The sequence below is a fragment of the Rhincodon typus genome, chromosome 8 (genome assembly GCF_021869965.1).
Source record: "Rhincodon typus isolate 14 chromosome 8, sRhiTyp1.1, whole genome shotgun sequence".
Classification (NCBI taxonomy): Eukaryota; Metazoa; Chordata; class Chondrichthyes; order Orectolobiformes; family Rhincodontidae; genus Rhincodon; species Rhincodon typus.
The window spans coordinates 56,599,993-56,613,672 of NC_063339.1; the positions used below are offsets into that span (position 1 = coordinate 56,599,993).

The 13,680-nt window shown below is 38.8% G+C and overlaps 1 protein-coding gene across 1 annotated transcript in view; it reads right to left on the reverse strand.

The window, feature by feature from the left end:
* Positions 1 to 11,448: 11,448 nt before the first annotated feature.
* Positions 11,449 to 13,680, reverse strand: part of hectd1 (HECT domain containing 1) — a gene marked incomplete at its 5' end in the record, with an annotated part of 61,972 nt that continues 59,740 nt past the window's right edge. The window contains 3 exons of the mRNA XM_020531345.2: positions 11,449 to 12,438; positions 12,642 to 12,786; positions 13,417 to 13,567. Coding sequence (XP_020386934.2) covers positions 12,301 to 12,438; positions 12,642 to 12,786; positions 13,417 to 13,567 — 434 coding nt within the window. The remainder of the gene's footprint in view (positions 12,439 to 12,641; positions 12,787 to 13,416; positions 13,568 to 13,680) is intronic.

Consider the following 13,680-nt stretch of genomic DNA (forward strand, 5'->3'; position numbering starts at 1 on the left):
GTGTCCAGATTCGATTCCTGAAACATACTGCATGATTTAATTTAGCTTGGCTGCCAGACAAGGCATGACAACCGGTATAATTGACCTGTGTTAGGAATGTGAGGAAGTAACTAATGTTACTACTGCACTCTTCATATGAGAAGGGCTGATGTTTAGACATGAGTCCAGGATTGGCGTCCAATTTATACATTATTACACAGCAATACTGTTTAACAATCTCTTCCATTTCAAGTTTATGAATTGTGATAAAAAAGTTTATAATTTATATATATTAATATCATTTATGGCATTTTGATTTCAAAATCAAGAAATGGGTAATGGCTACTTCTGTGACAAGTTTATATTTAAGAAAACAAGGTTAGAGAGTCCCTCCAGAACACTGACCTAAATCCAGCATTTGTCAGAAAGCAGGTGACTGCAGCCCCCTGTGGTGTTAATGAAAGATGTTTACATTGCTGGAATTACAAAAGGTATGGAAACAGTTTAGATCATTTGCTTTGTATTCAGTAATGAAGAATTCAAGACTGAGCAATTTTTAAAATTCAGTTCAGAAACCATGAAGGTCAAGTTCAGAAGCACGTTTGGTTGCTTGTGTCGACTGGTGCAGGGTTTAGTTTGTTAATCTTTCAAACCAAAGGAGTTTGGTTTGAAATCTGTGGGTTTTTAAAACTGAAAAGGTTTAGGCTCTCAGATTCTTGAAAAGTTCATGTAAACAAAATTTGGAAGGGACTCATCAAATTGGTCTCTGCAGCTCATGGCAAAGAAACTGTAAGGAATCAGTTAAGGAGAAACTTAAAGATAGGTACGCAATTTCTCTGGACTTAAGTCCCTGTAATTATAGTGACAGAAAAAAGTTCAAACTTTGCTTTGCTCTGTGTTTTAAGATCCCTAACCCTATCTTCTGTATTTAGATAGCTTGTTTTATTTTATGTAATGAGCTTCTGTTGTTAAAGAAAACAACCATATGTGAATATGTTTCAGTGATGAAGCACCACATTGACTAACGAGCAAAAAACATATATTTCTATCAGGCCAGATCTCATTCCGGGATCCAATTCATCCAGTAGCACCATCAGCTGGGGACATGCTGCAAGATCATGAGATTAAACCCATTCAGCCAATTAAATGATTTAATCTTTTTGATTTCACTTTGCTGCTATGTTTTTGTTAGACGACCATAAGGAAACCTCATAACCTATTTTCTGGCAAGTTTCTCCAGCATTTTAATACCATGACTATGTATTCTAGCTGTAGGGATCAGTACTGGGACTCTTCTGCATTGCAAGTTAGATTCCTGAATAAATTCTGGATTGATAGGTCCTATATTGAATTTTTGCAGTTGATTAATGTGGTTAGCCACTGAAACATATTCACGAAAGACTGCAGATGTTTTTAAAAATATAGCAAGTTTATTGTACAAAATAAACAAGCAAAACTATGGAGAGAAGACAAAGATCTTACAAACATCAAAACAAAACAAAATTTCTGAAGAAGGGTCTAGGCCCGAAATGTCACCCTTCCTGCTCCTCTGATGCTGTTTGGCCTGCTGTGTTCATCCAGCTGTACACCTTGTTAAAACAAAATTGGAGCCTGTTTTCCAACACTATCAATGAGAGAGACTCAATTCCAGAGAAATGTCAGTCCAGTCTCAGCTTTTTACATGACTGCTGCTCTACAGTTTCTTTCCCATTGACTCCGATTTTTTTTTTAACAATTTTTGTTTTGACTGATGACATGAACCTTTCATGATTCTGATTGTCTGAACTTGTTTGGTTCTAAGAACTTGAAGATTTCTATCCAAGCTGTCTGGCTTGGAAGCTCAATGGACTAGAAATCACTTCTGCTGTGGTGACTGTTCCTGTAAACAGAGCTGATTCTGCAGCTAGGACAAACTGTTCCACCTTCTGAACACTGGGTTTTTCTGAACTAAATCTTTAAGCCTTCTATATTGAGATCATAACTAAATCTAATATATTTGGCCTGTCATGAAACCAACAATACATACGTTTTGTCTATTAACATTGCAAGGATTCCCCCAGGCTCTCTACTGAAGTGTTTGGCTGACTAGTCCACATTAACTATCCAACCTTCAAAACAAAACTTTCACAGAACTGAACCACACCAATTCACCTCTATCTTGAAATCAAAATACAAAATATACATCTTTCATCACAGCCAACTAAGTTATCTACCTAAGCCTAGAGATCCCAAATGAAGATTGAGAAGAAGCAAACAGAAGACGACATCCTACCTATTCAGATGTTACATTTAGTGTACCCCCAATAAATATGCTGGGCTGGAAATCAATAATTAACAGTTCTCTGGAGATCTGGCCGGCTTGGATATTGAAATACGTAACTCCACAATGTAAACTGATAGAATGCCTATCAACCATTGATGGACATGCAAGAACTCGATCCTTTAAGTGCTACAGAAACTGCTTATTCCCTTGTCTCTTCCAACAAGGCTTTCAATAGTCGGTGAATCAATAGCTAACAAGCACAGAGTTGGACAATAGATTCTAGTCAGGAGTGTCCAAAAGGGACAAAACAGCACAGTTCCCTAAAACATGGGAGTGTAATGATATCATCCTCACAGCAGGGCTACACAATATAGTTTATCAAACAATGATCTTATCAACTGGAGTTTCACAGAATTTTCTCCTGGAGTGGCATGAGTGAAAGGTAGCAAAATATGGAGAGAATGAGAAAAGTCACTAGAGGCATAGATAGGGTAGGTAGGAAGAAATTTTTCTCCTTAGTAAGGGGGTCATAGATTTAAGGCAAAAGTTTATAGAGATTCAAGAAAGAATATGTTTATCCAGAAGATGTTGGATATCTAGAACACATTGCCTGAAAAGAATGATAGAGACAGGAACTATCATAACATCTATGAAGTACTTAGATGATTATTTAAAACACAATAGCACACAAGGTTACAAGCCAAGTGCTGGAAGATGGAACTAGAGTGATTGATAACCAACATGAACATGGTGGGCCAAATGGCCTCTTTTCATGCTGTAAAACTCTATACTCTAAAATCAGAGTAACAATCAATCTATACAAAAGCAGAATATTGCAGATGATGGAAATTTGAAACCATACCAATGTTAGTCAATTTGTTATTCTCACACACACCCTAGCATTGACATTATAACACAGTAATCACTTAATGATCTTTGCTGAAGTTTTTGGCAGCATCCTGTGTTCTAAGGAACAAAAAGCAAGATAGGCAAGAAAGCCTAATTGTTTATGAGGCTAAAAATTAGCTTCTTAACATTGGCACGAAAGTTGGAATAAAGCTCCTTGAACTTTAGATGGCATATTGAGCCTTTTCATATGAAGTTGCATATCATACTTGATCATTAAAAGATTAGCTCACCAGACTTGTTACCCTTTTTAATGAAGTTCTCTGTTCGCAAGCAATATGTGCCTTCAAATCGCCGACTGTATGTTAGAGGTGTGCAGCACAGGAGCTGGTGTACTTGCTGGAGTTGGAGTGAGTAACTGCTACTTTGCTGAACATTCTTCCAACATGCATTGGTTTGAGATTGAGTGAGAGGAATCCAAAGAGGCATGAACAGGGAACCAGGAAGGTTGCCAGGTTAAGAAAGGCAGGCTGTCTGATGGAAAAAGAGGAACAATAATGTTGTCATGAAGTTTGTAGGGTAGCGAGAGATTGAATAAGATGTTTCTAAGGGGCAGGCATTTGTGGCTGAGGTCCTTTGGGTTAAACGAAGGGCAATGGACAGACGATAACAGAGACAGTGAGAAACATTGCATCTCTAAGTTGATGTTAAACTTTCCAAGCATGGTTCCAATTGTTAGACAATGTTTAAACTCCCCTGTAAGGGAATGATTGCACAACTCTGTGTATTTCTCCAGCATGACAAATGCTGCTGAAGTCTAAGAAAAGTCCTTGATTGATGCTGTACCAAAGAAAGGCAAAACAATCATTCTTGATGACTTCAACACAAGTGTTGATCAGATCACCAAGTGAGGGACGGCCCATTAAGGCAACAACAGTGCTGGCAATTGTAACAGCTCTGGTGTCCTCTTATTGAAGATGTGTGCTGAGCCTGTCCTCTTAATCACCAATCCTTTTTCTGTCTCCATCACCACAGTCTTGAATGCATCCCCATTCCATGCACTGGCGTCTAATTGACTGTCATCACCAAGCAGAGAAAGGCAGGTTGTGCATGTAACAAAAAAACCATGTGCAGCACTGACAACTGAATTATCATTTCAAAGCTAAACATCATTCTGGAGGTCGTCAGGGTAGGAATATCCAGGAGTGTTGCAACATCTCCAACAGACAGTCAAGAAGAAACCTAAGAAACTCGAGAGTCTACGTAAAAACTGAAAGAAATGCGGATACTGTAAATCAGGAACAAAAACAGAAGTTGTTGGAAAAGCTCAGCAGATCTGGAGGCATCTGTGAAGAAAAAAAATCAGAGTTAACGTTTCGGGTCTGGTGACCCTTCCTCAGAACTGATGGTGGCTGGGAAAATGTCAGTTTATATGCAGAAAATCGGGAGGGGACGGGGTAGGGAGTAAACGATAGGATAGAGCCCGAAGAGCAGTTGGATAGACAAAGGAGTTGATAACGATCTGGCTGGCAGGGTGAATAGTTGTTAATGGGGACTGTTAGTGACGAACAATAGGTAGTGTGTAGTGACAAGCTATGTGATAACAAGGCCTGGTGTGTGGGGTAGGGAGCTAAGACATGGGAGAGTTGAGGCCCTAAAATTATTGAACTCGACATTGAGTCTGGAGGGCTGCAGGGTCCCCAAGCGGAAAACGAGATGCTGTTCTTCCAGATTGCATTGAGCTTCGCTGGAACACTGCAGCAAGCCAGAGACAGAGATGTTGGCCAGGGAACAGGGTGGTGTGTTAAAGTAGCAAGAGTGGCAAAGTTACTCTCCCAGCCAGATCGTTATCAACTCCTTTGGCTGTCCAACTGCTCTTCTCTCTCTTCGGGCTCTATCCTATCATTTACTCCCTACCCCATCCCCCTCCCTATTTTCTGCATATAAGCTGACGTTTTCCCAGCTTCCATCAGTTCTGAGGAAGGACCCAAAACATTAACCCTGATTTTTTCTTCACAGATGCTGCCAAACTTGAGAGTCTCCTGTGTACGGTGAAAATGGACACTCACTGTCAGCTGTGAGGGCCGTTGGAAGGTAATGGAGAAATTCAGTTTCCTTCAGAATCGTCACAATGATCCCATGATGTCACACTTACACGTCCTAGATAATAGTGACTCTTCCTAGTTACTAAATGCGTGAAATGGGACTGCATGGTAGCATCATCCCTTTTCAACATGATTTTCTCCACTATACTGTCTGATGGCATCCAGGGCAGTGATCCTGCCATCATAACTAGACACCGCAGACAGGACATTGCTAAATCCGAAACCACTCCAGGCAAAGACAAAAGTCTCCAAAGAAAGGTGCCAAGTCACAGCTGAACATAAAAATGTAGTGGCCTGCTCCAGGAAAGCCCCATCTGGAGCCCAGCGGTTCAGTCCAGGACCAGAACCTGTAGGCAGGTGTATAAGTTCACTTGCAACAATCAATTTGTTGAAAGTGATGACAAATCTGCTAACCAAACTTTATAGCACTCTGTTGTATGCATAAGACTTTGACTGTTATGCCAAGAAGCACAACTGTTATCACGTGAGCTAGTTTCTGAAGATCAGATGGCAGGACAAAACACCATATAACAAGGTGCTCACCTGAGTTGACATGCCAAACATCCACATCATATTGAGATATCACAACTGAGTTGACTTTTTCTCGCTACAAAAACAAAGTTGTTGAAAAAGCTCAGCAGATCTGGCAGCATCTGTGAAGGAAAAAACAGAGTTAACGTTTCGGGTCCAGTGACCCTTCCTCAGAACTGCAGTTTATTTCTTCACAGATGCTGCCAGATCTGCTGAGCTTTTCCAGCAACTTTGTTTTTGTTCCTGATTTACAGCATCCGCAGTTCTGATGCAAGGGTCACTGGATTCAAATGTTAGCTCTGCTTGCTCATTGCAGATGCTGCCAGACCTGTGTTTCTCCAGAGATTTCTGATTTTGCTTCAATGACTGCAGACTCTGGCCTGTTTGTGAATTGTTTTGATCTTGTATATTGGATTTTAGTCTGGACCATATCAAGTCATTCACAGCCTCTGAGGTCATATGTAGTGTGATCTATGGGTCTTGTATTTAGGATCACAAGATGATCCCTAATGTAGTTACAGCAGCCAACCAGCACACAATGTTCTCCATTTAAGTAGTTATGTTTGATTTTCTTGGCGATAAAATGTGATTGAATTGGAAGGGAACAGGGTTAAACGTTGCTTGAACTGGAGAATGCGAATTAAAAGGAAAGGTTGGATAGGCTGGCATGTTTCTTTGGATAGAGGAGGCTGATGGGAGACATAAACAAAATGTAGAAAATAATGCAGGCTTTAGGAGATAGGAAGGTCTTTGGATGAGGGTCCATAAAAAGAGCATGAATTTAAGTTAAGATGTACAATACTTAGATGGGATGAGTTTTACGCAGAGGGTGGTGGGATCTGATACTCATTGCCGGAAAGATGACAGTGGCTGAAATCCCTCTGACATTTAAAAATCGTTGGGAGATGTACTTTACGTACTTTTATCTGCAAGGTTATAGACCACGAGTAAGTGGGATTAGACTGGATTGCTACCTATCAATTGGCAATTGCACATTGAATTTGCAGTATGGAAGAAGGCCAATTTGATGAAGGACACTGTCATTAAAAAAAACATTTCAGCAAAGGAACAGAATTTGAGCACACGTTTGAAGTACTTTGCAGTAGTATTCTAAACAGTCATCTCCAGTATAAAATTGATAAATCCTTGAAATTTCTATCCTTCATCCACATACTCTGGCAAAGAATTAGCCATTTTAAACTTAACAATGGGGAAGGATTTTTATGTACTAGTGTAGCTAATTCATAAATACAATACCTTTACACACTAAAAATTTTGAATGAGATTGCATCAAGAAATGTTATCTGGTTGAATCACTGCAGACTTCTGTATGAAAGAACCCAAGAATATTGTAGTTGAAAAATCAGTCTGATTGAATTCAACAGGTGTAGAGTGGTTATGTAAATAGGGTCTTTTCTTCTTCCTCCTCGTCGGAGGATCAAAAGCACAGATGAAAACAATGAAGGCTGTTTGAAATTAATAAATATGCCTTCAAAGCTAATACAAAACAAACAGACTTGTTTTTACTATAGTTCAAGACGCCATAAATTTGCCTCTTTCTTACTATCCTTGAAGAGGCAATGAACAGGTCAAAAAACATGTATCCATTGGCTACAAAGCAAATTATACCTGGTTGCCTAAGGATCGAGAGATCACTTATGCCTCAAGTTAAATTCCAGGTAGCACCAGCAGTTTGAGAGAGAACTTTATTCAGAGAGGAGATTGAAATATGAAGTTTAACGTGTATGCATTTCTGCGTGGAAAAGCTCATTACAACCGAATGAAGGCAGGGAGAAAGAGTTAAAAGCTGAATCAGTACAGATCCTAAACAAAGTAACTTATTCCTCCTCATAATATACAGGAAATACTTGGTTCTAAGCTTCTACAGAAAGAAAAATTCATAAATATTATATTGGGCCACTATTATATTTACTCAGCCCAGTGATTTCTAAGACTTTGGGAGAAAGGCGGGCCTGGGCCCGTATTTACAGAAGCCCAATGATGGTAACCACAAAACTGAAATTGCAAATAGACGTGGGCCCTCCCACCTCAGAATTTCCTTTCTCTTCAGAAGAAGGTCACCGGACCCGAAACATTAACTTTGATTTTTTTTTCTTCACAGATGCTGCCAGACATGCTGGGCTTTTCCAGCAACTTCTGTTTTTGTTCCTGATTTACAGTATTCACAGTCTTTCGGTTTTTTTTTTAGTAAAATATTCAGTTCAGTTTAAGTCAGCCAGTCACCCTAGTCAAAGTGTTTTTAGCTTCTGGAGCTTTAAGGCTGGAACAACTTGTGTAGAAGACTTCATGTTGTTAGAATCAAAATAGTTTAGGGCATCAGAATTGTGAAAAGGTCACCAGACTCAAAGGAATTGTAAAACTGTCTGACCAGTCAGAGGAAAATGAACTCGGAGAAGTCAGTTAATGACGAAGTTGAAGAGTTAAGAGTGTATTTGTCTGGAATAAATTATCTATAAAAGGGAAACTGCTTGAAAGTTTATTTTGCAGTTCGTGAAAAGGTTTTTCAACTTGTATTATTTGTATAGAATATTTTTTGTAGAATAAATATTTATTTTGTTTAAAAATAACTTTCACCTTGTGTGACTATGTTTCAGGGTCTGACTATCCTTATAAATCAACTGAAAAAACAACTGAACAAACTAAGTTTAATTCTCAAATCTGTCTTGTCCAGTAGTACCAATAGCTAGGGTCATCACTTTGTAATTTGTTGACCATGAAACCATGATGTAGAGGTACCGCTGGTGGACTGGGGTGGACAAAATCAGAAGTCCAACAAATTTATTTGAAATCACAAACTTCCGGAACAGAGCCCCTTCCTCAGGTGAAGTGAGAGAGAATTTGTAGGCAGAAAGATCATACAAATGGTGTGAGTGGAGAGTCAAATAATAAGTCTCTGCAGGTGATCAGAGGTGTCAGATGGTGTAAGTGTCAACAGCTGAATAACTAGCAAAGGGGTGACCTATAATATGATTAAGTGAGGCAGAGAGATAAATACAAAAAAATTTAAAATAAGGTGGTGCTGGAGACAAACCAAAGGACTAGAAATAACATGATAGGTATAAGAATCGCATGCCCAGGGTCTAACCAAAGTAATAATTAAGGTTGAGAGATCATAACAATTTATCAACATGATGGTGTCAAAACAAGACGTAAGGAAGATTTTACAGATACAGAACAATCTGGAGGGGTCCAATTCAATGCATTTTTTCTTTGGTTGCTGCACCACAGATCTCTCTGTTGACTATTCTTGTTTGTTGGTCGTCTCATTGGGCTTGCTGCTGACATCTTGGGGTTTGTGGAAGAATTCCTGGAGCCTTGTTCACCTGATCAATTCCTGTGTGCCACCAGACCAGTGGGGTCCCATTTGGTAGTGGGGCAGAAATTGAGCCCTTGGCTGAGAACTTCAATTTTGTCTGGTTGAAGGGTATAGTCAGGCAAGTTGATGATGGATTTCCCTGCGGTGGTACCAGCTTCAACTTTGGTACCAGGGGAGGCTTGGTTACTTCTGGTGATGTCAGGTTTCTCCTTGTTCTTGGTGTGCGTGTAGGCGATAGTGTCTGCTTGGTAGTGTCTCATAGCACATTGAGAGTGCAAGCTGAGAATATGGACTCATCTTGATTTTAAGGTTGTAGTATCTGCTGTAGAGTTGGTGTACGAGATGGTTGAGGAGCATGTGAGAGGTGCCATGGCAGTGTCTCAGCATAGTCCATGTTGTAGGTCAACTTGCGTGGGTTCGTGATCTGTAGTCCTTTCGGGATTTTCTCTGCTTTCTTGCATTTCTGCAGAAATTTGATGTGTGTTGACATGCAGATCCTCTCCACTTTGAGCTGGCAGTTTATGTTGTTGAGGGTAGCTATGGTGTGGAAATGCCAGTGTTGGACTGGTGTGGACAAAGTCAGAAGTCACACAACACCAGGTTATAGTCCAACAGGTTTATTTGGAATCACAAGCTTTTGGAACTCAGCCCCTTCGTCCGGTGAAGTGACAGAGAAGCATACAGAACACAATTTATGGGCAAAAGATCATACAAATGGTGCGAGTGGAGTGTCAAATAATAGGTCTCTGCAGATGATCAAAAGTGCTAGATGGTGGGAGTACAGATTTGAATTACTTGTTACTTTAGTTAGACCTTCAGCATGTGATTCTTATACTTATAATGTTACTCCAGTCATTTGGTTTGCCTCCACCACCACCTTATTTTTATTTTTTTTTGTAATTATCTCATCTCTCTGCATCACTTAATCGGATTTATTGGTCATCCTTTTACTTGTTATTCAGCTGTTAACACTTTACTCAAACCACCTAACACTTATTACCTGCAAACATTGTTCAACTCTCCACTCACACCGTTTATATGATCTTTTGATCTCTCTGCCTTTAAATTCTGAAATCACAACACCAGGTTATAATCCAACAGGTTTATTTGAAAACACAAGCTTTCAGAGCCTCGCTCCTTCTCCAGGTGTTAGTGAGAGGTGGTATGAGACAGAATTTGTAAATAAAAGGTCAAGGGTCATATCACTAACGAGGATGTATTAAACAAATCTAAGGTGCTGTTAAATCTTTAACCAGTTAGAAGGATTTAATTAATATGTATATGTAAACCTCCAAATTGCCCTGAGAGAACTAGACATTTCATTAGTGTAAAGACATTTTATTAGTGTAAAGACATTTTATTAGTGTAAAGACATTTTAGGTCAGATAATGCATGTTAGGTGTGAGGCTTTGTTTAGAATCTGTGCGCGTTTTGGTTTAAAGAATCAGACTGGCTTTATTTCTAAAGTAGGAATTTATAAAAATGGCATGCTCTCCCATTCTCTCCCCTGCCCCACAAACCCCGCTCTCTCCCCAAGCCCACACGCATGCTCGCACACATGTAAATCTATACGGTGAACTTGTATTTGCAGATACATTCTATTTTGTTCAAAAAGCACACAATTGATAGACAATGTGGCATTTTATAAATTTCTACTTTAGAAATAAACCAGTCTGACTCCAAACTAAAACACAAATAGATTCTAAACAAGGTCTCTCACCTAACATACATTGTCTGACCTAAAATGTCACCTCTTCTATACACTGATTAAAACCTTCCGTTCTCTCAGGGCAGTGACTTCAAAGGAATTCAGGGATTTACATGTACATATTAATCAATTAAAACCTTCTAACTGATTAAAGATTTAACAGCATCTTTGGTTTGTTTAGTACATCCTCATCAGTGGTGTGACCATTTGATATTTTACTTATAAATTCTGTGTCTGATACCACCTCTCTCACTAACACCTGGAGGAGGAGCGAGGCTCTGAAAGCCTGTGTTTTCAAATAAACCTGTTGGGCTATAACCTGATGTCGTGTGATTTCTGACCTTGTCCATCTCAGTCCAACACCAGAACCTCCATATCATAAATTGTGTTTTGTGTGCTTCTCTCACTTCATCTGACAAAAGAGCTAAGCCCAGAAAGCTTGTGATTTCAAAAAAACCTGTTGGACTATAACCTGATGTTGTGAGACTCCTGACTTCGACCACGAAACAGCTTGGGATGACCCAAAAAAAAAGTGTAAGGACATACATAAAATTTGTTTTAGCTTTGTTATTACTCATTTAGTTGATGCAAAAGAGGCATTTCTGCACCCGACCCAATCAAAAATCATTAAATTACAAAAGCTTAAACCAACATTTATAAAAAAGGCAGATCACTCAAATACTTTGCAAATATTTTAATGATTATTTTAAGCATACACATTTGAAAATAGTTTGTGGCTTGAAACTGCAACTCGAGTTAAATAAATGTTTATAATATACAAAGAAATACAGGGGAAAGCTTAGCTTGCTTTAACATGTGCCTTGCACCTAGAACCAGTGTTTCTAGCTTTATTGTAAAATTGCACAAATGCATTCAAGGATTTGATCTTCAGAGCAGATCATGAAAGACTGAAAACATACACACACCGAACAAACAAAAAAGAAAAAAAGCTTATTCATGATTGTATACTAAAAAGGATAGCAAGTAAAATTTTAATACTCAAATAAACAGTGCAGGCACTAGTAAACAGGAAATGCTTTGGAAGAAATGCCCATTCACTCTCTACATTACAATTCTACACAAGCAGGTTCTTGACCAATAGCAACAGGCCAGCAAAGGAGGTCAAAGAAAGTGGCATCCGTAGTGAACCCAGGTACCAATTGCTGTGCTTAATAAACTGAAGAGAACACGATGCATTGTCAGAAATTAAACACTGAAAATATGACATAAACTGCTCTTAGGAACATTTACAGGACCGTCCCAGCTTCCAGTCTCATAAGCCCTTGAAGCAGCACACAGTGCTCTGTGTCATAATATTTGCTGGCCTTGTAATTATTAACAGGAGAAGTTTATTCCTGCTAAAATATTAGCAGCTAACAGTTATTTGTTATGTTTTTCTTTAAAGCCTCAAGAAGTAGGCAAGCTGCATCTGATTACAGCTGGATATCAACATTTTTTTCCACACAAATACGAGAGGCTTTTCTAATTTCAGATTCAGTGTTCTGTTCAGTATCCATCAATGTTCATTCATTCAATTAAGATGAAAACCTTTCTCCATTGTAGCAGCTAGCAAACGTTCTCTCATAATTTCCTCAGAGGAATATTCAGGCAATTTAAGGTAGTGCACGCACGTGTTTACTGATGGATAACTTGCATCTGTTGCATCAACCTAATCAAAAGAAACATGTTAAAATACATCCCTTGGGTCATTTAATGCATCATATTTAGTACTGCCAACCTTATAGTACTTAATATACAGATCTTCCTATACCAGAGCTGATATGGATCATCTTTTTTAAGAGGACACTATCCATGACAAGTTTTGCAGTTTTCAACATGAACAAATCTTTCAAAATAATTTAGGTTACGTACCTTCCGAACAATTGTGAGCCGTGGATGAAGATTGGCCAGACCACCTGGTGGAAGAGTGGAACATCCTGTTGTGAACTGTAGAAATGCCTTCCTTTCATCTGACGACATTCCACAAAGAACCTTAATAAATCGAATGAACCCTGGGCTGAGGACAATGAAAAAAAAGGATTCAATACAAAATATTGAAAGTGATTCCTTTATCCTATGTAAAGTAAGGAATATAAATTGCACTAAGGCATGCACAAATTAACATTAATGTAGAAACTGAGCATTAGAGAGCTGTAACCTTAAAAAAGGAAAAAAATTGACAAAATGCTCTTGGCCACATGTTCATTACGAATGCTTCCAACACTGTCATTATTTTAGATTTCCAATGCCTGCAGTATTTTGCTTGTGTTGAAACATTTTTCTATCTCCAGAAGACTGATTCTTTGGTTTCTCCTTCCACGTTTTGGCAAGCTGAGACTTGCAGCAAAGTCTTAGCCAATGCAGACAAAGGATGAGCCAAATGGCGTCTTTCTGTGTAAGAAATGTCCTAAGATTCTTACTTAGCTGAACTGGATTGTATTTGACAAGAAAGTAGTAATGCATGTGGATGACAGACTATCTAAAGTGAAATATATATCCACAAAACATTACTGGTCAACTTCTTCAAGAAAACAACATAAACACAATAGGGGGCAAAGAGAAAAAGAAATGGCATTTCGGTCAACAGTTCTAAAGTGTGCAAACTGAATCGCTACAGCAGAATTTACAACCCGTCTCTCTTAAATACCTATCTCGAGTGTAGCCTAATTTGGGTTCTGTATAATTAATGATGTCTTCTGCAGTCCAAGATGGTGATTGGTTTCCACAAAGGATCATTTGAACCTCTTCATGGCTAAAAGAGCTCAGCTTTTCCATAGGAAAGACACGGTTGAATCCATCTGGAAATTGGGAAGAACGATAAACACACATAAGTTGACCCTTTTTTTTTAAAATAGTTGAAGCATTCAATTTATATTTGCCTTTACTAGCTTAACAGAAAAGAATTCATTCA